The sequence below is a fragment of the Crocuta crocuta genome, unplaced genomic scaffold, assembly GCF_008692635.1.
Source record: "Crocuta crocuta isolate KB4526 unplaced genomic scaffold, BGI_CrCroc_1.0 scaffold127, whole genome shotgun sequence".
NCBI lineage: Eukaryota > Metazoa > Chordata > Mammalia > Carnivora > Hyaenidae > Crocuta > Crocuta crocuta.
This window is the reverse complement of record NW_027532008.1, coordinates 6,394,818-6,422,710: the sequence shown is the minus strand read 5'-3', so window position 1 is coordinate 6,422,710 and position 27,893 is coordinate 6,394,818. Positions and strand designations below refer to the sequence as shown.

General features: G+C 58.8%; 1 protein-coding gene across 1 annotated transcript; it reads left to right on the top strand.

Moving 5' to 3' along the window:
• Positions 1-27,646, top strand: EPHA8 (EPH receptor A8). The gene is made up of 16 exons (XM_077775584.1): positions 1-48; positions 6,384-7,053; positions 14,110-14,265; positions 16,283-16,618; positions 19,794-19,918; positions 19,995-20,157; positions 21,356-21,449; positions 22,390-22,457; positions 23,257-23,382; positions 23,592-23,777; positions 24,083-24,144; positions 24,666-24,875; positions 25,692-25,841; positions 25,935-26,187; positions 26,627-26,732; positions 26,912-27,646. The coding sequence occupies exons 2-16, from the start codon at positions 6,450-6,452 to the stop codon at positions 27,024-27,026; spliced, it is 2,754 nt and encodes a 917-aa protein (XP_077631710.1). The 5' UTR covers positions 1-48; positions 6,384-6,449; the 3' UTR covers positions 27,027-27,646.
• Positions 27,647-27,893: the final 247 nt, after the last annotated feature.

The following is a 27,893-nucleotide window of genomic DNA, read 5'->3' as shown; positions in this document are numbered from 1 at the left end:
TCAACCATCCACGGCGACTGGGGCTGGCTCACGTATCCGGCTCACGGGGTAGGTGATAGGCAGAGGGGCCAGTGTCATCCTCTGTGAGCAGAGAAAGGCTGTGAGTCAGTCTTATCATCAGATCAAAAGGAAGCAAATACCCAGAGAGGTGAAGGGACTTACCCAAGGCCACCCAGCAGTGAGAAACAGAGTTGCTCATTCCTTCCTTCCTTCCTTCCTTCCTTCCTTCCTTCCTTCCTTCCTTCCTTCCTTCCTTCCTTCCTTCCTTCTTTCCTTCCTACCTTCCTTTCTTCCTACCTTCCTTTCTTCCTGCCTTCCTGCCTTCCTGNTTCCTTCCTTCCTTCCTTCCTTCCTTCCTTCCTTCTTTCCTTCCTACCTTCCTTTCTTCCTGCCTTCCTGCCTTCCTACCTTCCTATCTTCCTTCCTTTCCTTCATGCGGACCCTTGGGATTACAGAACCATCTGGTGCTGGGCTCCCAGTCCTTAAGTGTAAGGTCCCAAGTATGGGATCCGTATGTCTGGGCTCTGGGCCTACAGAGTTACATGTCATAACTGGGCCCAGGGTAGCTTGGGATGTGCCGATGGCCAGGAATGGCCAGGAAAGGGCCCCAGGCAGGCCTTTCAACCCTCAGGCCCCACCCTCACCAGGAGCCACCCAGACCCCAGAACCCCCACCTATCTCTCTCTGGGTCAGAATCATCTGGGTGGCAGTGCGAGCACCCACTGTGGCCACGCCCCCAGGCACATCTGGCCTCCGTGGTGACCCTGGGCTGAGCCCATCAGGTCTCTGTGGGTTATGTGCTCTCAGGCAGGGCCCCTTCCATTCTCCTGGGGAGCTGGCTGGTACCCCAGGGCGTCTGGGGACAAGGCTGCCCTGTCCCTCCACGTCTCTTATCCCGATCCCAGGGGGCAAGGTTGTCAAACCAAAGTAAAACCCGCGAGCCTGACGGAGGCCCTATTCTGCCATCGAAAGCGGGGTGGCCCTGGTGGTCTCAATTCCCTGGCTGTAGAAAGGGATGCGCATGTGACGGCCTCATGGGGTTTGCTGCAAGGGTGAGGGGAGGTGACGCCTGGCCTCGGCACTGTGCCTGGCACATGGTGCGTCTCACTGGGCGTGTTGTCACCATCGTCGTTATCAGCGTGTGTCACGGTTGCATGTCACATACATCTCCTGCAGGTGTGCAGAGACGCACACTCACAGCACCACCATAGACACTAGCACATCACGTACACATGACTTGTTTCATGAACAGTGGCGTCCGCGGCTCGGGAGCCGAGGGGAATAAAGCAGTAACGGTGGAGGTGACAATGGCATCACAGGTTCGCGTTCGTGAAGGGAATGGGCGTATGGCTTCCCTTTGGAGTAGGGTTTTTGTTTGTTCTAAGTAGGTTTCAGGCCCAGTGTGGAGCCCAGCGTGGGGCTTGATCTCACGACCCCTGAGATCAAGGGTCGGACACTTACCCCACTGAGTCACACAGGTGCCCCAGGGGTAGTGTTTTCATCCAGGTCTTTTTTGGCCTGTGGCTGTGGTCAGGACAGAGTCCCTGGCTTCTCTCCCTCGAGGTTTGTGTCCAGGCAGCAGTAAGCTGGGTCCACGGTCCTCACCTCCTCAGCACCGGGCTCCAGGGAGCTTCATAGGCAGGTTACATGGGCTTGAGGACCTGAGGAGGGAACTCATTTCTGCCTGAGAAGGTCAGCCCTGCCTAAGGGCAAAGGCTGGGCCTTTGGGGTATCTCTACCTCCCTGGGCCTCAGTCTCTGTTTGTGTGTGCCCCCGGATGGCTGTCTCCCAGGGGTGTGAAAGGGCTTGAGCCAGCTCTGCCAGTGGCTCGGGGCTGACCCTTGAGTGGGTGACTGCTTGGCTGATGGCTGGGTAAGCAATTCCCTTGAGACCCAGCAGCCGGGAAGGAGTGGGGTCTGGCCCCAGGTGGGCTCTGGGTATCTCTGTCCCTCTGTCCCACTCAGAGCTTAGGACTTGGTTTTTAGAGTAACAAGGAGTTGTAAAGGTTTTAAGCAGGTGGGGAGCATGACCGGATTTCTCGATGATGGTGCTGGAAATCTAAGGGTTTGTGTGCTCTCAGGGTGCTCTAAAGCAGGGCTCAGAGTTACCTTACTTGTTTAGGAGTTAGAATAAATAATGTATATTCATGTAGCTCTGAACAGTTCACAGACATTATCTCATAATCCCCACAGCCAATCCTGTGAGTAAGTACAGCCACCCCCATTTCACAGATGAGAAAGCTGAGGCCCAGAGCAGCAAGAAATAACTTGCCCACCATCAGGCAGGTTCCAAATGGTGGCCTCAAACTCCAGTCTCTCTGGCCTAGAGCCTGTGTTGAGTCCCTTGCATTCTCTTTGGTCTGTGGCCTCATTGGGAGGGGGTGGCAGGCAATGTGGCATTGTCTGCTCAGCCAGGGACCACCTTCCATCTTTATGGGACCTAGAGACTGGGCTTGTCCAGAGAATCAAGAAGGCTGGGTGAGATCCCTGATCCCCAAACTCTAGACCTTGAACCTGTCCTAGACTAGCAGGGGAGGCATACAGATCACTGTATCCAGGAAGTTGAGGGAGGTGCCTGGGAATCTTTTGCTTCATAAGCTTTCCAGGTGATTCTCCTGCCCAGTGGGCTAGGGAGTCTGTGGGCATGGTCCTTGGGTTCCAGATACCCCTCTGATTCTGAAGTCTCCTAAACAGTCTGGGAACAGGGGTCATCCAGGGCTGTCTCCAGCATCGGCAGAATTATCAGATTGTCAGGCAGGGCTGCCCTGCCAAGAAGCCAAGCGTGCTGGGTCTGGATGGGCCGGTACACTGCTGCCTTGGGTCAGTGAGACTCAGGCAAGTCACTTACCTCGCTTCCACCTCCCCGTTTATAACACGGGGATGATCACAGATGCCACCAGTGACAATGCATGAAAGGGACATTTCCTAGTGGGAAATCGGAAGCCCTGAGAAGTTAAGCGACTCTGCTAAGGTTGGTGGGGGGGGTCTGGCCGCAGGACCCAGACTTTTAATCGGGCTGCGCCCCTCCCTCCACATGCTGAGATGGGCTCCCCCTCTTCTGGTGAACTAATAGGCACTAACCAACTCTGCCTTAGGACGAGAGGCACGTTCTGTTGTCTCTCCTGATCTCCTGGAGTAGGTGGGAGGGGCAGGTATCAGCTCCCCTCCTCTTCACAGGAGCACAAGCTTCAGAGAGGGGAGGGGAGGTGCCCAGGGCTGCACAGCTGGCTCCGGGCATTCTTTTCCAGCAGAGGATGGAGTTGCAGAGCAGTGGTGGGGGTCGGAGGAGGAGTGCACCGGGCTTAGAAGGCAGCTGCGGGGGTCAGGGGCGGTGCCTGGGTGGAGACAGGGCACATCCCATCCTCCCACCAGCCTCCAGGAATTCGTGCCTCTCTGGGCGTCTGCAGCAGCCCCTGGGGCCGGCAGGGCAAGGCCAGGCCGTTGGCACTGGTAGGGCGGCTGGAGCAGACTCAGATGGGGCTGATTAATTTATCCAGGTTCCTGGCAGGAAACAGACAGGGAGCAGCTGGCTGGCTCTTTGGTGCTCCATTAATTGTGACAATGACTTTAACCCCAGATGTGACACAGCGCTGCCCAGAGGCCCCGGCTGCAGAGTGGGGTGTGTGTGTGGGGGTCCTTTAGGGGCAGGGGGTGTAGGAGGCATGAGCTCTCAGGTGAGGCTGGCACACCAGGGACCTCTTCCCCAGGGCTCCTTGGAGGCAGGCGCTGGTCGGCGGGGAAGATGCCAGGTTGGCATTGTAGGAGTCCCGTTCCTCTGGTGCCGTGCTGGGCCGGGCCCTAGACAAAGCACTTGGCAGCCTCTCGAGCCTCACTGAAGTGGGCCTGTCTGACCCCCACTGTACAGGAGTGGGCACTGAGGGCAGAGGCCACATGGCTGGTCAGGCTGGTCAAGACAATGTGACATGGAGGGGCTTTTGTCAGACTTGAGACCCCCATGGCCCCACTTCAGCTCTGTGGATCACTCAGAGCTCCACAGATTCTCAGAACATCACGAGGAGTGGTTTACACCCACCCCCCACCCACCCCCAGCCCCTTAAGCAATAGGATCTCTCATTCAAGGGCAACTGCCCATAGAGGCCTGAGAAAGAAGAGCAAGGCATTGCATCTCTGGCTGAGCCAAGGCAGGGACCCAGAGCCCATCTCTGCCACCTGCCCTCAGCCCCCGGCCCCTCCCAGGGGCCATCAGGAGTCCACGGAACTCAGCCCACAATAACTGCTTCTCGCCAACCAGCATTCTGCAGTCAAGGAAGCTAGGGCCCAGAGAGGAGTGGGAACTTGTCCAAGGTCACACAGCAGGTCAGAGACCATGAGGTCTTGACCTCTTGACTCCTGGCTCATTTCTTGACACTGGGTCTTCGAGGTGAATCTTCTGTGTCCAAGCTGGGCTATTTGGTGCTCACTGAACATTGCTTCTACTTCCCAGCCTCTGGGGGACTCTTCCCTCCCATCTCTGCAAGAACTTCCTGCTTCAGTCTGCAGGAAGTCCCACCCCCCTCTGGATGCCCATCCTCTTTGGCATATAGCCCTCTACCGCCTTGTCTGATACATTCAAGGGGACAGAGTATTTCTGGAATGTTGCTTTCCTTCTTTTTAAAAAAGTTGTGGTAGGGGTGCCTGGTTGAGCATCTGGTTGGTCAGCTGCTTGAGCATCTCACTCTTGATTTTGGCTCTGGCCATGATCCCAGGGCCATGAGATCGAGCCCCGCGTCTGCCTCTATGCTGTGTGTGGAGCCTGCTTGGGATTTTCTCTCTCTCTCTTTCTCTCTCTGCCCCTCTCCTCCCATTCACTCTTTCTCTCTCTAAAAATTTTTAAATGAAGTCATTCAACTGGGTTTAAAAAAACAATTGTGAAATATACATAACATGAAACTTCCCATCCAAACTGCTTTTTAAGTGTACAGTTCAGTGGCATTAAGTACATTCACTGTGTTGTGTGACCGTCACCACCATCCATCTCCAGAACTGCTTTCATCTTCCCAAACTGAAACTGTCCCCATGAAACACCAAGCCCCCATTCCCCAGCCCCCCAGCCCCTGACAACCACCATTCCATTTTCTGTTTCTATGGATCTAAGTGCCTCATATAAGGGGGAGTCATAAAATATACGTTCTTTCACCACTGGCTTATTTCACTTTGTATAATGTCCTCAAGGTTCACCCATGTTGTAGCATGCATCTGAATTTCCTTCCTTTTCAAGGCTGAATAATGTCCCATTGTTTGGATATACTGCATTTTGTTTATCTATTCATCCGATGATAGACACATTTGGGTTGTTTCTACCTTTTGCTAATCCTGCTGTGAACGTGAGTGTATAAGTATTTGTTTGAGACCGTGCTTCCAATTCTTTTGCATATATATTCCCCGAAGTAGAGTCGTTGGGTAATAGGGTAGTTCTACTTTTAACTTTCCGAGGAACCTCCGTACTGTTTTCCACAGTGGCTGCACCAGTTTACTTTCCCACCAACAGTTCACAGGGGCTCCAGTTTCTCCACAGCCTCACTAATGTTTGTGATTTTCTGTTGTGTTGCTAATCCTAGTGTGTGTGAAGTGGTATCTCATTGTGGTTTTGATTTGTATTTCCCTAATGATTAGTGATGGTGACTGTCCTACTAGGTACCGTTTGACCATCTGTATATATTCTTTGGAGAAATGTCTATTCAGGTCCTTCGCCCGTTTTTTACATTGGGCGATTTGTTGTTGGGTTGTAGGAGTTCTTTGTATATTCTGGATATTAATCCCTTATCAGACACGTGGTTTGCAGATATATTTTCCCATCCCGTGGGTTGATTGTGTCTGATTTATTTCTGAATCGCTGTAGCCTGGCCAGCACCTGGCACAGAAGCCCCCACGTTCAGCCTTCTCACATCCTCGTACTCCCCTTCTCAAGGGTCTGAGGCATAGTCAGGTTCATGCGTTAGAAAGATCCCTCTGGCAACTGACAGGGAAACTGGACATGTGGACTCCCTGAATCACTCAAGCAAAGTACCCTCCAAACTCCCACCCTGGGAGAGTTTGGAGTCGCCCTATAGAAACAAGGTTGGGTGTGGTAGGTTTGCCATCAATTCCAATGCTGGCTCCACACTCACTAGCCCGGTGGCCTCACACGCCTGAGCCCCTGTTTGCTCATCTGTGAAATGCAGCAGATAACACTCCCCCAGAAGGATGTCGCGCTCTGTGAGATCACCTCTCTAGAGTGCCTGGCGGCTGGGACAGTCCAGCAGCAGGTCAGAACCCAAGGGCAGAGAGTGTTCCCTCGTCTTCCCCGGATGCCCCCAGGGAGCATGTGGAGTGTGGCAGGGGTGGCTGGCGGGAGAGGGCGGGGCGCTGGCCCTCATTTCAGCTCTGTGCTCTCTCTGCCCGCAGTGGGACTCCATCAATGAGGTGGACGAGTCTTTCCAGCCCATCCACACGTACCAGGTGTGCAACGTCATGAGCCCCAACCAGAACAACTGGCTGCGCACCAGCTGGGTGCCCCGCGACGGCGCCCGGCGGGTCTACGCCGAGATCAAGTTCACCCTGCGCGACTGCAACAGCATGCCCGGCGTGCTGGGTACCTGCAAGGAGACCTTCAACCTCTACTACCTGGAGTCGGACCGTGACCTGGGCGCCAGCACCCAGGAGAGCCAGTTCCTCAAAATCGACACCATTGCAGCCGACGAGAGCTTCACGGGGGCCGACCTGGGCGTGCGGCGCCTCCGGCTCAACACGGAGGTGCGCGGGGTGGGCCCCCTCAGCAAGCGTGGCTTCTATCTGGCCTTCCAGGACATCGGTGCGTGCCTCGCCATCCTGTCCCTCCGCATCTACTACAAGAAGTGCCCCACGATGGTGCGCAACCTGGCAGCCTTCTCGGAGGCGGTGACGGGGGCCGACTCGTCCTCGCTGGTGGAGGTTCGGGGCCAGTGCGTGCGGCACTCTGAGGAGCGGGACACTCCCAAGATGTACTGCAGCGCCGAGGGCGAATGGCTGGTGCCCATTGGCAAGTGCGTGTGCAGCGCTGGCTACGAGGAGCGGCGGGATGCTTGTGTGGGTGAGCGTGCCGCCTGTGGGTGGCCGGCCCGCGGGCTCAGTCTGGGCAGGGCGTGGGAGGGACATGGCAGTCAGCAGGCGTCTGGGCGGCAGACACAGCACCTGGGAAGATGGGTGGCCCTCCAGGCTTTGTGTGTCAGCAAAAACACCAGGCCACCTGGGTGCCTGTGTGTGTGTGTGTGTGTGTGTGTGTGTGTATGTGTGTGTGGAGCAGGGGGAGGTAGAACAGAGGGAGACACACTGCAGCCAATGCTGCCCTCTGTGGGCGTGGTGGAAGGCACATCTAAGGACACCTCTGTGACTGGGCACACAGCCGGGTATGTACCTGTGTGACGGAACAGTTCTAGAGCTAACATCGTTTTGGGCACTTTTCACGTATTAATTCCTTTAGCCCCCCGAACCTCCCTGTGAAATAGAAGCTACCCTTATCCTGGTTCTATAGACGAGGAGACTGAGGCACAGAGAGGCAAAGGAACTTGCCCAGGGGCACACGGCGAGGAAGTGGCAGAGCTGTGATTTGAACCCAGAGGGCTGGGACCAGAGTCCGTGCTCAGAACCACCAAACTTGCATGGAGTGGGGGGCAGGGGAGCCAGTCTGTGGGTGAACGAGTGCAGTGTGGGGTGAAGGTATGCAGGTGGGGCACCCAGGGAGAACTTTCCAGGTTGGCTGTGTCACTGGGGCCCCTGCCCCAGAGACCCGTGGGAGGGGACAGCCAAGGTCCTTGTGAAGGGGACGGCGGGGAACGTGGCAGCGTGGCGCCTGTCTTCCCACGAGCATGCTGCTCGTGTTCCACACCAGAGACCGGGAGCAGGGCCCAGGCCCCGAGCTGCGTGGCCTGCGTCACGCTTGCACTGTGCCCATGTCACGAGGCGTCCCAAGCACCCGGTCACTGAGAGAGTTGGTTGGACAGACAGCTGGTGCCCCAGCTGCTCTCGGCCTGGTTGCCCTCTGCCCTCCCTTGGCCTCCCCGGGGGCAGGACACGTGGTAGCCCGGCCACTCAGCTCATAGTGACGCCTGCTGTAGCCGCTGGTTCTCCTGGGGAAGGAGGAGGTTCCTGTGCAGGGAGCAGAGAGACTAGGGCCTGGCCCCAGAGAAGAACTGGGACGGGGCCCATCCCTCGTTCCCAGCAGGCAGGCAGGGCCCCTCGGTGCCCACAGGACTGGGCAAGGCACAGGCTGACAATTTCAGGTGATGCTCATGGTAGATCTGTGGGATCAGGATCCCCCATCCAGCCACTAGGCCCTTTCCAGCCCCTCTCGGAGCTCTCTGGTTTCCTTAGGAAGTCCTTCTTCACACTCCCAACTGCTGAGTCTTCTCTCCAGGACCCTAACCCCCAAAGCACCTTCTGTGACGTTTGTCTGTTTCTGGGCTTGTTCTTTCACCTGTGCTCTAGGTGGCTCCCAGGCTCCCAGCCTCTCCTGGCTCTTCACAGTCATCCCTGTGCTTCTCAGCTTCCCACTGGGCAATTACAGTAACAAACATCCCTGTTGCCCTTACAGCTCACAAAGGGATGCTCACACATCAATTCATTTGCTCACTGTAGCCAGGCAGGCACTGCGATTCCATTTTACAGATGGGAAAACTGAAGCTTAAGAGGTAGTGTCGCTGCACAGACCTCACAGCTGGTGACAGGTGGAGCTGGGGCCAGAGTCAGGTCTGCCTTACTCGGAGCCACGTGTAGGCATGTAACCTATCCCTGGCCCGGCGCCACTGCTCTCCCTGCCTGAGCTGGCTTCCNATGACCTGAGCCGAAGTCGGACGCCCAACCGACTGAGCCACCCAGGTGCCCCCAACACCCCCTCCTTCTGATGGGGATAATAAAGTCCCTTCACGACAATATTTTGAGTGTTTGCGACGTGCTAGACACGTGAATAAGCATTCTGTTGAGCATCTGGTGTGGCCCAGGCACGGGGATTGAGGCACAGGGTGTCCCTGCACCAGGGAGTTCACACACGTCCTCATGCTTATCAAAGGCCTCTGAGTGAGGTGGTGTATCCCCATCTTACAGATGCAACAAACTGAGCCCCTTCCACCTGAGTCGCAGAGCAGGGCTCTGACCCCAGGCTGGCTCCCTCCAGAGCCCTCAGCTGCTCCCTCTGTCCTCCGAGCCCGCGGCCAGACCCACTTCCCTCCTCTCGGGGGTTGTGTCAGAGCAGTTAGTAGCCGGCAGAGCCTAGGCCGTAATAATCAGGCCAGCTTCTCGGTGGGTACCTGCTCAAGGTCAGCCACTGGCCCCAACTCGGGATTAGCGAGCAAGTGCGAGGAGGCCGCTTGTCTGTCCAGCGCGCGGTGGGACACACTTGCTCATGGGAGGGAGACCCTGGGGGTCACAGGTCCTGCCCCAGCCCCCTCGCTTGACAGGGGTGGGAAGTGGAGCCCAGAGAGGGAATGTGTCTTGCCCGAGGCCCCACAGCGAGTCAAGGGCAGGGCTTCTAGAAACCCTCAGGTCCCGAGCAGCAGGACCGTCCCAGGGCCGGGAGGCCAGTCGCATTTCCCGGCTGTGCTGGTGCATTAATAAAAAATAATAAAGAAATGTCAAAGCGGGGTTAGGAAACCGGCATATTTTGAATTCTACATTTAAATCACAATACAACATAATTATGCCATTTGCGAGATAATTACGGGTTTTATAAAAAATATTAATTCCTAATGCACGGCAGGCAGTGAGGGTTGGGGACCGGATGCCAGTTGTAGGTGGCTCGAGGGGAGACTTCGCTCGCTCCTGCCAGAAGTTTCTGTGATGGTCTGTGTAACCTCCTTTGAAGAAGCAGTGCGGGTATGAAACTGAGACCCCACAGATGCGAGGCCCTGCGCGTGGTCGCCATCCTCAGCCCTCCTTGGGTGGGTAGCCTGAGAGCGGGGAGGCTGGGGGCCAAGCAGGACCTGGGAGAAGACCGGGGGTGCCCTTCCGGGCTACTTGAGTCATCCTCTCAAAGCTGCAGCTCCCTCCACTGCCGACCAACCCAAGTGGGACGCCCTGAGGACCCCGGGCCCCTGGCCTTCTCCCTCAGACAGTTGTCTCTGAGCAAACCGTTGAGGAGGAAGGGCTGGGCTCTGGGGTCCTCGCTTGCCCAGCCTGAACCCTCCACCCTCCTTCTAGCAGAAGGAGGGGGTTCGGAGCCTGAGGCCTGCAGCAGGAAGGGCCAGCCTGCGGCGATGGGCTCCCTTCCCCCCGGGTTCACCCTCACCGCTGTCCTCAGAGGTGGCCGGGAAGCACTCAGTTGTGCAGAGAAGACAGTGACAGCCCGGGAGAAGGGACCATTCCAGTCACAGGGCTCCTTGGGTCTTACTGAGACTGCCCCCAGGCCTCAGGGACCCACAGAAGAATGCCAGAGCAATCCCGAGCTGGTCCGCTCTGCCCGTGGGGAAATGGAAGCCCGGAGAGGTGACGTGACTGGCCCAAGGGCACACAGCTAGGGGTGTGATTGGATCCCAGAGCTCCCAACTCCCTGCGCAGAGCGCTTCCCTCACAACACAGTTCCAGACCCAGGGACCTCCCGCCACAGCTCGCTGCAGCCCCCTCCCTCCGGGAAGAGGATAGACCTCTCAGAACATCACCCAACGGAGCAGCAGCCCCGAGTCTGAAGTCCTGGTTGCCGTCCTTCCTGTCACCTGGACGCAGAATACAAACCACCCTCCGAGGCCCTAATCATTTTTCTATAAATATCAGAGCATCTCGCTTCGGAGGGGGAGCGTGAGCGACGGGCTCCTTTGCCTTCCTGAGTGTGTTTAAAATCTGATTTCGAATTAATTTCCTTTGGTCATCCACCGGCAGACACCTTATTTGTCAAATCTCGGGCTCTTGGCAGGGGAGAGGGGAGAGGGGGTGGGGCCTCAGGCAGCTGCTGGCCTGACAGGCGTCCTGGGCAAGGTGCCCTCGGCAGGGGCAGCGGCGCCGCCTGGCTCCCAGCCGACACGCCGGGCACGGGCACGCAGACTCCGGAAGCACCCTGGGTGGACGGGCGGGGCCGGGCCCTAGCCCACGGCCGCTCCATCTGTCTCAGCCATTAATTCCCGGCTCTGCCTCCAGGTCTCCAGGCTCCCCGAGGCCTGGTGATTAGTATTCTTATTAAAGATTATTTTATTTTCATTGCGCGGATTAATCTGGCTTTGACACGTTATAGCCATATGGGTATTAGTAGAGCGCGTGAGAACCGCCCACTGGTGAGCGGCAGAATGGCCAGGCCATCTCTAAGCCCTGGTCACATGTCAAGAGGCTGGTGGGGGAAAGGCCCGGGCCCCAGAGGCTCCTCCACCTGGGTTCGAATTCTGGCTCCTCAAGGAGCCCGGAGCAAGGCTCTCTGCCTGTTTCCTCCCTGCCGAACAGATGTGTTAATGGCAACCACACAGCGTTGTGATAAGTGCCATGCACTGTCCTTCATGAATTCACATGCATTCACTCATATCATCCTCACAACGGCCCTAGGAGGTGGAGACTAGTATTATCCCCATTTTATGGATGAAGAAACTGAGGCCCAGCAACCTGCCTGGCGTCCCTTAGCCTAGGCAAAGGGGTCAGAGCAGAAAAGGAGCCCAGGCAGCCTGCTCCCAAGTGTCTGCTCTTAACAGACAGGAGCAGGATGAGCTCTGTGAACAGGCAGGGGCTCAGGAACCTCGGGCTATCCTGCTGAGGGTTATGCCACGAATCACCCCAGGGTGTCACCACACGCGTGCTGTGTGCCCCTCAGTGCTCTGACGGCGCATTGAGAGCAGAACTGGCTCTTCATATCCTGGCTCCATAGTAGAATCTCAATAAATTAGGGTGAAGGAGTGAATGAGGGGTGGAATGAGCGAACGGTCCCTGAAGTGCTTGTTGACATGATCTGATAACTACGGGGAGGGTCACCGACATTCAGTTCAACAACGGGCTCCACAAATATTTGCTGATGAAGCACAGAACCTTCCTCTGCCCCATTCCTGGGCCAGGAGGGAGGCTCCTAGGCTGTGCCCCAGGACCTTTGTCTCCCGGAGGGCTGCTGGGGGGAGGAGGTGAGATCACAGAGTGTCAACTAGGAGCGCCACAGCCCCGAACTCCCGGCCCCCCGCCCCTGTCAGGCCTGAGCCCTCATGGGGTCCCTTCAGGCTGGAGGAACAAAGTCTCAAAACAGGCACGTGCTCGCCAACTCTCCAACCTGAGAGCCCCTTCTGGCTCCACCACCTCCGAGTCTGGGAAGCAAACTTCCGACAGTATCATTTCTCCCGATTCCAGACTTTCTCTCAAGCCTGTAGAATTTTACAAATTAACTTGATTTGAGCGATTATCATAAATAGATGCAATTGAAAAAAAGAAGATGACATGACATCTTTTCAGATGACGCCTCTCTCAAGCACTGAGCTTTCCGGAACGGGACTTTGGGGCCTAGAAACCCCCGTGAACTTCCTGGCGGTCCCTGTTGCAAAGGTCAGGCCCGTGGTGCAGCTGGGAACTGCCTGGCTGGGTGGCGTTTGGTCCTCCTTGAACTCCCGGGGTCTGTCCCTGCTGCAGGCAGATCTGGTGGGATTAGCTCACTTTGAAAGCGATTGGCACTTCTGCTCCGAGCTACCCACTAGGAAGTTTGAGGTGAATGGGGCAGCCCTGCCCTTATTCACAAGGAGCTGCCCACAAGCCCCTTCCGGTTGAGGAGGAGAGTCAGGCATGTAAATAAACAAATACAGCCATAGTGCCAGCAGTGGCGATACTGAGCAGGGACTGCCGAAGTGGGGCAGGGAGTGGTTGTTTCTATGTACCTGCGTGTGTGCCTGAGTGCATGTGTACATGTGGAGGTGTGTGGAAAGGCTTCATTCCAAGGGACAGGAGAATGAATCTTGAGAGTTTGACAGATGGACAAAAAGGACAAGCTGTCCCAGGAAGAAGGCACAGCACGTGCAAAGGCCCTGAGGCAGGTGTGGGAAATGGCCAGCCCTTTAGTTTGGCCTATGGATGGGGAGTTGGAGGAGGCTGTGGGCGGGCTTTGCATGCCACGCTTCATTGTTAGGTCATGAGTGTTTGAACTGGCAGTGACCAAGTCAGGTGTCATTTTAGGGAGTTCCTTAATCTAAAAAAACCCCACTCCCTGCATGGCTGACTTGTTCTTATTGCTTAGACACGATTCAGATATCATTTCAGTCTCTGGAAAGGTAGCTGCTCGCACCATTTACCCTTTGCCACATCACCCGCTTTATTTCCTTCCTGGGAATGATCACAGCCTTGTTTCCCGCATGACTCCCCCTCGAAGGTCCTGTCTTTGTGAGGGCAGGGACCGTGTGATCTTGTTCGGCGCTGTGTCTCTGGTGCCCAGATCAGAGCCGGTGCTTGTAAATACCGGTGGAATGAATGGCGGTCACACTGGCAGCTGGGACTGGGGAGGCAAGGCTGGACGTGGGGCCATCCAGGTGAGCGATGAAGCAGGTGTGGCGGAGGCCAGGGAGAAGGTCAGTCCCAGTTGTGGCGACAGGCTCTGGGAGGGGCGGGAGCCTGTGAGTCCCGGACAGTCAGCATTGCTTGGGGAGCTTGTAAAACAGATGCCCGGGCCCCACACCTGGCTCTTCTAACTGGAATCTGTATTTTTATAGGGGTCTTATCACCTGTGTCTCTTTTGCAGTCACATTCCCACCTGCCCCATTCCCTTCCCTTCCTACCCAAGTCCCAACCTCAGCCTTCCGGTGCTGAGCCTCCTGACCCCCCACATCCGAGGCAGTGTCCCCCTCAGGGCCCAGTGTCCTGTGATGGACACATTCAGGCTGGAGACGGGCGTGGGTGGGAAGGGCCGCAGCGGGAGACGTGACTCTGGTTTGAAGAGGCTCTTTCTGGTGCCGACTTTGGGGCTGGGACTCCGGTATCTGGGTCCCAGCCTCAGCTCTGCCCCTGACTAGCTGTGCAACCCTGTGTTAAGTCACAGGCCCTCTCTGTGCTTCAGTCCCTCCATCTGCAAATGAGGGTGGGACCGGGTGATGCTGAAGGTGTGTGTGCACCCGTGTCCCTCTGGAGATCATACTGGAAGCCTCGGGTCCCAGCGCGAGCTGCCCCGAGGCCTGCCACGGCGGCCCGGCTGGCTTGCCTGAAGCCACCTTGTCCTTCGCAGCCTGCGAGCTGGGCTTCTACAAGTCGGCCCCCGGGGACCAGCTCTGCGCCCGCTGCCCTCCGCACAGCCACTCTGCAGCCCCCGCCGCCCAGGCCTGCCGCTGCGACCTCAGCTACTACCGCGCGACCCTAGACCCACCATCCTCAGCCTGCACCCGTGAGTAGCGCCCCGAGCCCCAGAATCCTGCAGCCCGAGATGGGCCAGGACCCCGCCCTCCCAGGACTCCACGGGCCTAGTCAGTGCTTTGCGGGTGAGGCAGGGACAGGTGGCTCTCTTGGGCCAGGGGCCACTCGAGGGTGGCGGGGGTAACTCTGACTGACTCCTCAGCCCTAGCCTTGACCTCTCTGAGGTCCCTACCTCTTGTTGTATCTCGCCTGTCATCTCTACAGGGAAATCCTTCCTTCCTTCTTTCCTCAGTCTTTGCTCTTTGCCTCGAAGAGCACTCGGGAGCCAGACCCGTGCCTGCCCAGTACCAGGTGTCTTTGGCCATCTTGGGATCCAGCAGTGACACTGCCGTCCTGGGAGCCGGGGTGGGCAAGCCAGGGGGTTCCCATGAAGCAGGGGAGGTTCAGAGGAGCCCCCAGTGGCCGCCATCCTTGACGGACTGTCGGAGCCGCCGTAGTGTGCGTGGGGTGCGGGCATGAGTGTGTACAGGGAAGCCGTGTGGCTGCCTGCGGGGACGTGGCATGCGCATGTCCGGTCCCGGCTGGGCCCAGAGACGCCTACAGTGTTCGGATGCTTGAGTGTGAGCATGGGAGTCTTGTGCTCTTCTGGGGGTGTGTGTGCATGTGGGTCCCGGTAGGGGACTCCCAAGTCCCCGCAGAGCTTGAATGACTGCGCCTTGTGAGCTTGGCAGGTGCACATGTGGCGCAGCAGGGGAGGCGTGTGTGCCCGGAGAGGGTGTGGTTGCGTGTGCTCCTGCCCCGGGTACCTGAGGGGACTGCGAGGGACTCTGACGCTGCGTGTGCAGGGCTGCGTGGCTGCCTTGGCTTCTGCGTGCTGCTCACGGGCCGCCTTCACTGCCTCTCTCCTGGCCGCAAGGGGCCTCTCACGCGCCCAGCCCGGCTGGGAGGGTCTTGCCAGCAGTGGTGGAGTGGGGGGCACTTCACACAGTTCAGACTGGTTTTGTGTCCCCCCCCCAATCTATCCCAGCCTCTGTCTCCAATCTCCCCCTCCCCCACCTCCATCACACCCAGCTCCCAGGCTCCCTGTACATGGCATGTGCGCACGCGCGTGCGCACACACACGCACACACTCCCTCCCTCCGCCGTCCTGCCCAGACCCATGCGTTTTCCCCACATGGGACCTGCCGGGACAGAAAGGATGGCCGAGCGACACCATGGGCTTTGCAGGCAAGGGCAGCCCAGCTCCAGGTCGTGGACGCTTGTTCTCACCTAGCCGGACTCCAGTTTTTCTCCGAATCCACAATTCAGTGCCCTTGGGTTCTAGAAATCTTAAGACTGTAAAAGACTAGGATTTTAGTATTCCGTGCCCTTCAGATCCTACTCTTCTCTATGATTGTGAGATTCTACTATTCCATTTTCTTGAGATCTAAGAGTCCCTGCCTGGAATGCTGAGAATTGAAATTCTGAGCCCCCGGGTCCCCACAGCCTCCCAGTCCCTCCAGACTCAAATCTCCGCCCCCAGGAGCCTACCCCAGCCTCCAGCCACAGCTTTCTCTCCAAAATCTCTGCGTTTCCCCGACTGGGGCTCCCGTGGGAGTAGGGGTGGGCACACCCTTGGGCAGAGACACCCACCGGGCTTCCCGGAGCCCCCATTTTACTGCACAGCAGTGCTCAGTGGTCTGTGCTCTAGAGCCAGCACAGGGGCTAAGGAGGGATGCGTGGAACACAAACGGCAGAGGCATTTTGCTCCCAGGGTGGCTGCCGTGGGCACGCCCTGCCCAGGGTTGTCAGTCTGTCCACCTGCTCTGGATGAACACTTTGGGAGACACAAACCTGGGATCCGCGTGGTCCTGCAGTGGGACAGGGCGGCATGTGACACTGCCCGTGCCATCAGGGAGTTTCCGGAGGCTGGAGTGGGGGTGACCTTACCCATGGGGAGCCCCACCTATCATGGGAGAGTCCCAGCCCTTCCCTGGCCTGATGAGAGGGAGGCTGGAGCAGCCCAGATGAATGCCCACCACAGCCACCTGTCATTCCCTCCTCCGCAGGGCCACCCTCAGCGCCAGTGAACCTGATCTCCAGTGTGAATGGGACTTCTGTGACCCTAGAGTGGGCCCCTCCCCTGGATCCCGGAGGCCGTAACGACATCACCTACAATGCGGTGTGCCGCCGCTGCCCCTGGGCGCTGGGCCACTGCGAGACGTGTGGGAGTGGTACCCGCTTCGTGCCCCAACAGACAAGCCTGGTACGGGCCAGCCTGCTGGTGGCCAACCTGCTGGCCCACATGAACTACTCCTTCTGGATCGAGGCCGTCAACGGCGTGTCAGACCTGAGCCCTGAGCCCCGCCGGGCCGCCGTCGTCAACATCACCACGAACCAGGCAGGTAGGCGGAGATGCTCCGACCCCCAGCTTCCACTGCCCCGGCCCTCGCAGGGTCAGAGCACGGTGGCGCTTCCGGCAGGTGCCTGCCTCTCCTGGCCCTGCCTTCCTCCCCAGGACTGGGATCTCCAGGTTCTCCACGCCCTTAGAAGAGTAGATCCTGCCCTGTAGACAGGAGGAATCCAACAAGGTCAGGGACAGGCCATCACGGCCAACATAGGCCTGGGTTCCAGAGTTTTCTCTCTGCCTCTGTTTCTTCCTTGGTGCACTGGGAATAACTGTACTTGCCCTCAGGTACTATTTGGGGGCTTAAGTGAGAGAAATGAAAATTCTTAGCCCAGTGCCTGGCCCAAGGTACCTGCTCAATAAATGTCATTAAAAAACAAGATCACTCTGATTATCATTTTCCAGACACCTGCCACTGGTGCCCTGGGAGAGATCTGGTCACACTGGTTTGGACAACAGCCATTTATCTCTGTGTCTAGACAGCTGTTGGCCTGAATTTAGCCCCCGGAGCCCCTCCCTTTCCAAATTCTGGTGGATCCTGCCTACCAAGCGACAGCCCAGCCCAAGAGCCCACCACGGTAGAGTCTCCACTAACAGCCACGCGGGCACACACCTGTCTAGGCCCACCGCGGCCCCCACCCCGTCTCCCCCCAACACCACGCACTCCTGGTGCAGCAGACGCTGTTCTCACCGTGTCACGCCACAGGAAGCATCAGAGTCAGGATTCGAACCCAGGTCTGTCTTGCACCCAGGTGAAACAGGTGTCTCAGCTGTGAGCCCAGGGCACCCCCTCCCTGATGCCAGGGCTTCGTCCATTCAAGAGAGTCTCACCCAACCAGCATTTGTGGGGCGCACATCGAATGCCCGGCTCTGTGCTTGAGGCCGGGGACACTGTGCAGAAGAGGCCTGTGCGCCTGTGCCTGGGGCTCTGCCCTTGGCTGCTGGTCTCCAGGGAGACTGGGGCAGGTGGCTGGCCGGCCGGGGTGCAGGTGGGGCAGTGGAGCCCAGGGCCTTTCCCGACACCGTCGGTACGCTCCGTCATTAAAAACCCTCCCTTGAAGCCACGCTCCCTTCCAGCCACCAGACCGTTTCTCTTCGCAGGAAAACCTGAAAGAGCTGTCTGTGTGCAGCTGTATCTGCGTCCTCTCTCTGCGAGCCTCTTAGGGCAGATCCAATCACGCATCCTTCCCCACCTGTCCGCTGAAGTTCGATGCCTCCACCTGGCCACACGCCCTGGGGACCTCACTCCCTGTTCTTTTCTCATTGGCAGAACACTTTTGTCTTGCCCCCAAGCCCCAACATCCCCCATTTTCTGTCTACCTTTCTGGCCTTCCCTTGTCCATCTTTGCCAGCCCCTCTTCCCTCAACAACCTCAAAAGGCTGGAAAGACCCCGGGCTTGTCCCAGACCTTCCTCCCTTCCCTCTTCACCCAGGTCTATCTTTTCTGAGTGATCTTATCAGGGCCCCTGGCTTGGAATTCCGCTCTCAGGCTGACTGACGTCCCCCAAATGTACATCACCAGCAGACCTCTCCCCTGAGGGCTAGCTGCCTGCTCCCGCCCCCACCTGGTTGTGTTTGAGCCTCACGGTGCCCCCAGACCCGCACCCCCCAGACCCTCCCCATCTCAGGACACGGCACCACTGTCCTTGGGGATGCTGGAACCCCACACCCTGTTGTCGGCCTGACTCTCCCACCCTCCCTCTGCACCACGTCTGCCACCCGCCAGTCCAGGCCTCAGACTCCTTCTAATCCACCTCGCTGAGTCAGCTCAGGCCGCCATAGCAAAACACCGTAGGTTGGGGGCTTAAACCACAGAGATTTATCGCTCGCAGTTTTTGAGGCTAGACATCCAAGATCAAGATGCTGGCCAGTTTGGTTTCTAGTTAAGAACTCTCTTTATGGCTTGTGGACAACCGTCTTCTCAGTGTGTCCTCACAAGGCAGAGAAAGAGAGAAGCGTCTGGCGTCTTTTCTTATAAAAGCACAAATCCCATCATGAGACCCTCACCCGCATGACCCCACCTATACCTAATTATCTCCCTACAGCCTCCTGCAGCCGCACCTTGATCCCTTCCACCTCTGCACTCTGTCTCCCTCTGTGCCTGCTTCACTCACACAGGACCTCTGGCCTTGGAAGTGCTTTGGTTTTTAAGAGACACCCACATATTGCTGCGACCATGATGGTCTTATCTGATCCTCACCTCCTCCTGGCTGGTGGTGCTGCTAGCTTCTCTTTCTGGATGGGGAAAGTGCCACCCCCCAGATGCTAACTGTCCCAGCCAGCAAGAGAAGGTCGGCTTGTGACCCCAGGCCTGATTCCCAGGCTGGCGGGGGGCCCCTGTGCCACACTCTCCAACTTAACTCTTGAGTTACTTCTTATTTTTTCACGCCAAAGCCACCCGGCAATATTTATTGGGCACCTACCGTGCGTAGCTCCCGCCTTCAGGGAGCTCCAGGTGTGCTGGAGAGACAGGACGCCCTGAGGGGGCGCAGCAACTGGGCGTGGGGGGCCGCTGGGGGCCCCCAGCAGGTGGGGGACAGGGTCTGTATCTGTATGCCCAGCAAGTGTACCTGGGGGTAACCGCACTGAACACAGGAGGGAGGGAAGGACTGAATGACTCCATGAGTGAGTGAGGGGGTGCCCTGGGGACCTCGTGTGACACAGGAATTCTTGAGCTCAGATGGGCTCAGCTCGAGTCCTTCCTTCCCCTGAGTATCAGAGCTGCAAACCCAGGCAGTGAGGACAAGGCTTCCTTCAGTCCTGCCCCTCCCTCCCTTCTCCTTTCCTTCCTCCTCCTCAGGCCTCCCTGAGAGCCTGCTCCACGCCAGGCCTCTGTCTGGGGTGGGAGGCATCAGGTGGGGGGGGGGGCCCAGATGGACGAAAGCACCTGCTCGGTGAGGTTGGGGGGGCTCCAGTGCGCTGCCGGTGGATGGGCNAGCCAACCCCAGCATCCCACACTCCTAGACTGGAGCCAGGCTGTGCCCACCCCGGGTGACCAAGCAGAGCGGCAGCCAGTGATTTGCTAGGAGGATTGGAGGCTCGCCTGGGGCCGGGGCAGGACTGTTGGCAAGGTGAGCACAGCCCGAGCCAGGGTACCCGGGGCAGAGGCCCGTCTCCGTTATCACCCAGCCTCGCCCCTGACCGAGGCTGGCCTCCCGCCCTCCCTTCCCCAGCCCCGTCCCAGGTGGTGGTCATCCGCCAGGAGCGGGCCGGCCAGACCAGCGTCTCCCTGCTGTGGCAGGAGCCTGAACAACCCAACGGCATCATCCTGGAGTATGAGATCAAGTACTACGAGAAGGTACCGGCGGGGAAGGGAGGAAGGGGAAGTGAGGTGGGCCGGAGGACCCTGAACTGATCACCGCTCTCGTGGGCAGGACAAGGAGATGCAGAGCTACTCCACCCTCAAGGCCGTCACCACCAGGGCCACCGTCTCGGGCCTCAAGCCGGGCACCCGCTACATGTTCCAGGTCCGAGCCCGCACCTCTGCAGGCTGCGGCCGCTACAGCCAGGCCATGGAGGTGGAGACCGGGAAACCCCGTGAGTGCAGGGGAGGGCGAGGGAGCTGGGCCCGGTCAGGGCAGTGGGGGTCAGAGGAAGGGGGCGGGCGAGCTGCTGCCTGTGCCGGATTGGCACGTTGACAGGTGAAAGACTGAGGCTCAGAGAAGGGAAGTTACTTGCCGGAACGGACAGAGCTAATGCCGGCCCACCCGCCACTGGCGTTTACTGAGAACCAGTGTGACTTGCAGGCATCGTGGTGCCGTTTGCCAGCAAGGTCACCTTATAATCGTCCCAGAGACCCTCGCGTTGCCATTATCCACACCCCCATTTCACAGATGAGGAAAACGAGGATCAAAGCCATAAAATGAATCGTCCAAGGTCACCCAGCAGGGCAGGATTTGAACCTGGTCAGTCTGGGGACGGATTCCACGCCCCTTGCCCAGTATTACCCTGCCCCCAGCCCCGGAACAGTGGTTCTCACAGCGTAGTCTGGCACCAGCTGCAGCACCACCTGGGAGGTACTGGAAATGCTGATTCTCAGGCCCGGCACCAGACCTTCTGAATCAGAAACCCTGGGGGTGGGGGCTCAGGGCCCCCAGCAGTGCCGCATTCGGCAGGCCCTCAGGGTGATTCTGAGGCACATTCAAGCTTGGAAATACCCTGCCCCTGTCTCCGGCAGCTTGGGGGCCTCTGCTCTATACTCGGGTACCCTCCAGGAGGTGGTAGGATAGAAAGGTTCGAGGCTGAGTTCCTGACCCTCTTCAGCTGGCACTGCCTTGGCACTCATGTGCAGCAATCGCTCTGAGGTCTGATACCACGTGGAGACTGCCCCGATAGGAATCCTGCCTGGCTTATTTCCATTTACTATGTGACCTTGAGTAAGTTCCCTGAGTTCTCTGAGCCTCGACTTTCTTGTCTAAAAACAAGATGATCCTGGGATCGCCTTGTAATTGGGACTGAACTCGCACCTCTCAGCACATTCAGCTTTGTTACTGTTTGAATATCAGCAGGACAGTCCTATTACAGGTGAGGAAACCGAGGCTCAGAGAAGTCTAGCAATTCTCGGCGGCTCACACAGCCCCAGGAAGTGGTGGCACCGGGGCAGGAAGNGGGGGGGGCGGGGCAGAGGAGGAGGCAGCCTGGAACCAGACTCTGGGCTGACCTCACCGAGTCTGGGAGAGCCACCAGATCCCCGGGCCTGAGAGGCTGGCCCCCCACCCTGCTGCCCCCTCCGCAGGGCCCCGTTACGACACCAGGACCATTGTCTGGATCTGCCTGACGCTCATCACGGGCCTGGTCGTGCTCCTGCTTCTGCTCATCTGCAAAAAGAGGTGGGCAGCCCCGGTCCCCAGTCACCCCCAGCCGCCCCAGAGCGCTGTGTCTCCAGCCTGTGCCAAGCCCCGCCAGGCCGGCATCCCCCTTGTGCCTGTGGCTGGCTCTATCTCCACATACACGTGTTCTTCTTTCCTCCTTCACTTTTGTCTTGCCCCCCATGCCCCGCACACCCCCCATTTTCTGTCCACCTGTCGGGCCTGCCCTTCATCTCTGCCAGCCCCTCATGTCTGAACAACCCCAAAAGGCTAGAGGACCCCAGTCTTGTCCCAGACCCTCCTCTTTTCCCTGTTCACCCAGGTCCCTATTTCCCGAGTGACCTTATCAGGCCCCGGGCTTGGAATTCCGCTCTCATGCTGACGTCACTTCGGGTGACCGTCTCCACCTATTTAAGCCTGCGATGTGGAGGCTCAGGTCTCGTTTTGCAGGGGAGCTGGTTGGGGATCAGAGACGTTAGGCCTTTTCCACCAAGTAGATGTCAGAACTGGGACAGGAACCCAGGTCCAACACTGAAGCCATTGTTCTCTCTCACTGCACCGCGGAGGGAAGTAGAGCAGAGGACACTGTTTGGTGTGGACTTAGGATCACAGACAGCGAGAATTGGAGGCATAGTGCTGTACATGGAGACACGGGCCCAGGGGAGGGAGGGGCTTGCCGAGGTCACACGCTGTTGTAGACACCAGAAGCCTCGTCTCCCAACCACCCCGCCAAGGGTGGTTTCGTGTAAAATGGGGCTGATAATGCAGAGACTGCTGTGCGGGCCAAGTGCACTTGACTTTGTACATTGTAATTGTCAAAGATGTCACAGTCCAGCTGGGTTGAGAGCCTGAGGGCAAGGACTCCCCTCTGCAGGGGCTGACCCCGAAGGGGAAGGAGCTGGGAGGGAGGAGTTCTGACCCTGAACAGGGTCAGGGCTGAGGCTAGGGCCGTCCTTCACAGGCACTGTGGCTACAGCAAGGCCTTCCAGGACTCCGACGAGGAGAAAATGCACTATCAGAACGGGCAGGGTGAGTACAGGGGCCCAGGGACGGGGGCAAAGAGGAGGTCACAGAGGGGACCAGCGCTGGCCTGGGGAGGGCACAGGGGGTGGGGAGAAAGGTGCCCACAGAGAAGATGAGAGCCCCAGAGAAAGACCCCAGGAGAAACCCTCTGCACAAGTTTGTGCCTTCACACACAATTTTGCATACAGCTTTGGTGAGGGGGCGTCATGTGCTCTTGGGTAAGAACCCCTGCTAGAGAGAGCTTTCTTGGGACCCTGCAGACACCCCAGAAAGCAAGGATGATTAGGAGAGAGCCTCCCTCCGTACCGCACTTCTGTGCCCAGGGTAGACATTAGTATTAATTATGGTACTGATTCTCACTGAGCTGAGTTCAGCATCAGAATCCTTCTTAACACAGTCTTCTAGAGGACTACTTTGAATCAAAGTTGGCATTTGCAATGAAAACATCTTTGCTACATTTCTACCCCAGAACAATTTAGAAAGGCCTTAAAGACTCTAGCAGTGACCCCAGAAGACTGAACAGCAGATATACTCAGAACTCACTGGAAACCCCAGAGTCCCCTAGAGACCCCATAGCTCCTCCACAGAGACCCTGTTATCACTTGGTAAGCATGCATTGGTCACCTGCTGTTTGCCACCACATCCCAAGATTCCCAGGGACGCTCCTTACCCTCCAGCCCCCACCCCAGACCTATCCCAGGCCCATGGAAGGAGCAAAGAAAGTCTCCTGCACCCCACTGATGGCCCCTCTCTCCTGGTCCCTCAGCGCCCCCACCTGTCTTCCTGCCCCTGCACCACCCCCCAGGGAAGATCCCGGAGCCCCAGTTCTATGCGGAGCCCCATAACTATGAGGAGCCAGGCCGGGCAGGCCACGGTTTCACCAGAGAGATCGAAGCCTCCAGGATCCACATCGAGAAGATTATTGGCTCTGGTGAGCCTCGGGGGGTGTGAAGGTGGGGATAACACAGGGGGGTGCCCGGGGGAGGAGCACCCAGGGCAGAGGGAGAGGGGAGCGGAGGAGCCTGTGTGTCAGGCTGTGGAACACGCGGTGTGTGGGGCAGGGAGCGCGCCAGGGACCAGGTGCGGAGAGGAGGCTCCCACAGCCCCCCTTCCCCCGCCCACCCTGCTCGGGGTCTGCAGGAGAGTCCGGGGAAGTCTGCTACGGGAGGCTGCGGGTGCCGGGGCAGCAGGACGTGCCCGTGGCCATCAAGGCCCTCAAAGCCGGCTACACAGAGAGACAGCGGCGGGACTTTCTGAGCGAGGCATCCATCATGGGTCAGTTTGACCACCCCAATATCATCCGCCTTGAAGGTGTCGTCACCCGTGGTAGGTGCCGGGCGAGGGCAGCGTCACCCAGAAGGGCCCCTCCTACCCAGAACAGGACTCTGGGTCCATCCCTTGACCATGGTACCCTGCCCCTGCCCCGCCCCATCCCCTGGTTCAGGTCCCGCAGTGACTTGGTTGGGGAGGGGCCCAGAGTCCGGGACCCCTTTGGGAACCCTAGACTCTCCTAAGCTGCCAGTGCCAGCCCACCTCCTGGAAGCTCACAAAGGGGGCCTGTTCCTGGGGTCTCTGATCAGCAGATCTGGTCTCCCCCGCCAAGGGCCACCCCCACATCTATCCCTCCCCAGGTCGCCTGGCAATGATCGTGACCGAGTACATGGAGAACGGCTCTCTGGATGCCTTCCTGAGGGTGCGTGCCCCACCGGCCCTTCCGCGTGGGCTGGGGGCGTCAGTCTGGGTATTGGGAGATCACATGAGGCCTCCAAACTCCCTCAGGAGCTTGGACTCAATGGACCTGGAGAAAGGGGGTGAGGTATGGGGAGGGGTCTTAAGGGTCAGCCAATCAAATCGCCTTTCAGCCCCCCATCACCTGAAGGTCCTGCACACAGGCTAAGAGGGGTGCGTCTGCGGGGACCCAGGGCTCCAGCCAGCAGGGAGGGGTGGTGGGGGTGGGGGTGGAAATCGCTAGGCTCCCAGCCCCCACCCTACTGTTTATTTGCTCAGTGTTCAGCCGCAGGGCTTAACCTCTCTGGGCCTCCATTTCTTCTTCTGCAAAATGGGTGAGAAGTCATCACAGCCTCATCTCAGGGTTGCTGTGAGCATAAACGAGACCCTGAGGAGGAACATGAAACAGGGATACACCTCATAAGCAATGAGGATACGTTACAAACGGCTCAGAGCCTTCCTGAAGCCCGGCCATGTCCCCTGCAGGCTCATGATGGGCAGTTCACCGTCACGCAGCTGGTGGGCATGCTCAGAGGCGTGGGCGCCGGCATGCGCTACCTCTCGGACCTGGGCTACGTCCACCGCGACCTGGCCGCCCGCAATGTCCTGGTTGACGGCAACTTGGTCTGCAAGGTGTCCGATTTCGGGCTCTCCCGGGTGCTGGAGGACGACCCTGATGCAGCCTACACCACCACGGTGCGCGGTCCACACCCGCTTCCAGGAGGCCCAGGGAGGGGCGAGGCAGCCTGGGGTGAGGGTGGGGTACCTGCCTCTTCTATGGACCTCTGTTTCTCCCTCCAGGAAATGGGAGCCACCATTCCCACCTTTGCTCTCCCACTGGGTGGCCTGGGCAGACGCCAGGGTTTGGTCTCCCCCCGTCACTCATTCTCTAGGAGATTTTCGGAGGGTTGGCATCTCTCTGAATCACAAATCCACTCCACAGCTGTCTGTAAGGACTGGCTAAAAACTATTTTCGGAACGTGTTCCATAGAGAGGTGGGCTTCTCTAGAGGTGCCTTGGGGGTTGCCTTCAAGCGGGCAGCCTCAGCGAGAACCTTCCCTTCAGGTCTCACCCAGTGAGTGTCTGAGCGAGGTTTCGCTTAGAGAAAGGATTTTGTGACCAATAAAAGCAAGCAAGCAAGCAACCAACCAACAAAAAAACCCCAGAAAAAACGAAAACCAAAAAACACCCCAACCCAAGAAGAAGGAAAGGAAGGAAGAGCAGTTATGGTGATGAGCGAGCCGCATTCCTTGGGCTTGGTCACTTGCTCAGGCATCAGCCTTGTTGACTGATACTTACTGAGCACCTGCTATGCTCCAGGCCCGCCACACACTTCGTTCGCTCAGTCTTCACAACAGCTGTGTGTGCGGGTCTGCCCGACCAGAACAAGTGCTCTAGGAAGGGGGGGGCATGTCTCCCCTCTTAGACTGCCAGTTTCGCAGCCTGGACCCCCTGCTCAGCTCCCCGCCGTGGGCTGGGGAGAAGCCCTCAGCACTCCTGTGTGCCTTGCAGGGAGGCAAGATCCCGATCCGCTGGACGGCGCCCGAGGCCATCGCTTTCCGGACCTTCTCCTCGGCCAGCGACGTGTGGAGTTTCGGTGTGGTCATGTGGGAGGTGCTGGCCTACGGGGAGAGGCCCTACTGGAACATGACGAACCGTGACGTGAGTGCGGGACCCTGGCTGGGCTGAGGCCGGTTGGGGCCTTGGAGGGGGGGCCAGCCTCCAGCCCGGCACTGTGCTTGCCCCCCGCCCCAGGTCATCAGCTCCGTGGAGGAGGGGTACCGCCTGCCTGCGCCCATGGGCTGCCCCCGCGCCCTGCACCAGCTCATGCTCGATTGCTGGCACAAAGACAGGGCCCAGCGGCCTCGCTTCTCCCAGATCGTCAGTGTCCTCGACGCCCTCGTCCGGAGCCCCGAGAGTCTCAGGGCCACGGCCACTGTCAACAGGTGCCTGGCGCCCGCCGAGCTCTGCCTAAGCCCAGCTGCCCTCCCAGTATTTCCCCAGATAAGGCTCAGACTTAGGGTAGGCCCTGACGTCTGGACCTCACCCAACCTGGGCCCCTCACCCCTGCCCTGCCTGGGCTCCTGACCCCTTCAAGTCTGGACCCCTGATCCCTGCCTTACCTGGGTCCCTGATGGCTATTCTGCCTAAGCCCTGTGCCCCTGACCCCTGCCCTTCCTGAACCTCTGACCCCTGCCCTGTCTGGGCCCCTGACCTCTGCCCTACCTGGACCCTCCTCAGCCCTCACCTTACAACCTGACCCTAGCTTCTCGGCCCGTTTGCCCACTGCCCAGCCTGGATGGAGGCCAAGGGTGGTGAGTGCCAGGGGCCCTGAGGAAGGCAGAGGCCCTGGCAGGCCACTGACCAAGGGCACCTGTGCCTCAGGTGCCCAGCCCCTGCCTTTGCCCAGAGCTGCTTTGACCTCCGTGGGGGCGGCGGCGGGGGCCTCACCGTTGGGGACTGGCTGGACTCCATCCGCATGGGCCGCTACCGGGACCACTTCGCTGCCGGCGGCTATTCCTCCCTGGGCATGGTGCTGCGTATGGATGCTCAGTGAGTGAGGGGTGGGGCGCGGTGCTGGGTGTGGATGCTCAGGGAGTGAGGGGTGGGGCGTGGTGCCGTGGGGGTGGGGACAGGGGGAGAGGGCAGGAGACCAGAGGCAGGCTGGCAGCTCCAGGCAATGGGCAACCAGCCTCCCCGGCAGACCTGGTCAGCACGCCCTTCCTTCACAGGGACGTGCGCGCCCTGGGCATCACCCTCATGGGCCACCAGAAGAAGATCCTGGGCAGCATCCAGACCATGAGGGCCCAGCTGACCAGCACCCAGGGGCCCCGTCGGCACCTCTGACCCGACGCCAGTAGGGCCCGGGCAGCAACCACAGCGGCCCTGGGTCATGTCGGCCCCCAGAGGACTTGCAGGGTTGGCCAGAGGTCGGGCAGCCCCCAGCCTCTGTCCCTCCTCTCAGGTGCCAGGGAGGCCAAGAGCTCTGCCATGGGACCAGGAGTTTCCCGGGCTCAGGGCCTGGGCAGCGGCGTTCGGTGCCCAGCGTGGCTGGAACATCTGCCCGCCCCAGCTGAGGCCTCAGTGACACTGAGCCTAACAGATACATCACTCACTTGCCTCTGAGAGAGAGAGAGAGAGAGAGAGAGAGAGTGTGTGTGTGTGAGATCACATGCTGTAGGGGTGTGTTTTCATGAGGTCCCGGGAGCCTTTGTGAACATTTGTGATCGTGTGTGTGTGTGCACCCATCAGGTCCCAGCATGTGCTTGTGGCTCACATGCTTATCTGACTTGCCAGGGGGCATATGTGCATGACCGTGGATGGCACGTCATGAATGAGGATGCCTGTCACAGGCCTGTGAGCACAGAACTTGGTGTGACCCTGCCTGAATATGGGCCCAGGCCCCAGCACCCACAGGGACGAGGGAGAGGCTCATGCCCACCTCCTCCTACACCTGGAGGCTGGAATTGGGGGCCGCTTTGGAAGTGCACCAGCACCAGGCCCACCCTCATCTCCGCCCGCCCAGGTGAGCCCACCCCCGGCTCTATCTCAGGTCTGAGCCCTCCCTCCAGCTGGTGAGGGGCCGCCTGCAGCCTCCACCCGTCTCCCACCGCTGCTTCAACAGGAACACAGGGTTCCCGGCCAGCCCCTCTGGCCACCTGCCATGTAGGCATCACTGCGGAGTACGCCAGGTGCCCTCCGCCAGACTTGGCT

Excerpts from the sequence above, each read along its gene's own strand:
- EPHA8 (XM_077775584.1), top strand. The coding sequence starts at position 6,450 with ATGAGCCCCAACCAGAACAACTGGCTGCGCACCAGCTGGGTGCCCCGC. Across the intron at positions 20,158-21,355 it reads GGTGGAGACCGGGAAACCCC|GGCCCCGTTACGACACCAGG; the intron begins GTGAGTGCAGGG and ends CCCCCTCCGCAG. Across the intron at positions 26,733-26,911 it reads GTGCTGCGTATGGATGCTCA|GGACGTGCGCGCCCTGGGCA; the intron begins GTGAGTGAGGGG and ends CTTCCTTCACAG.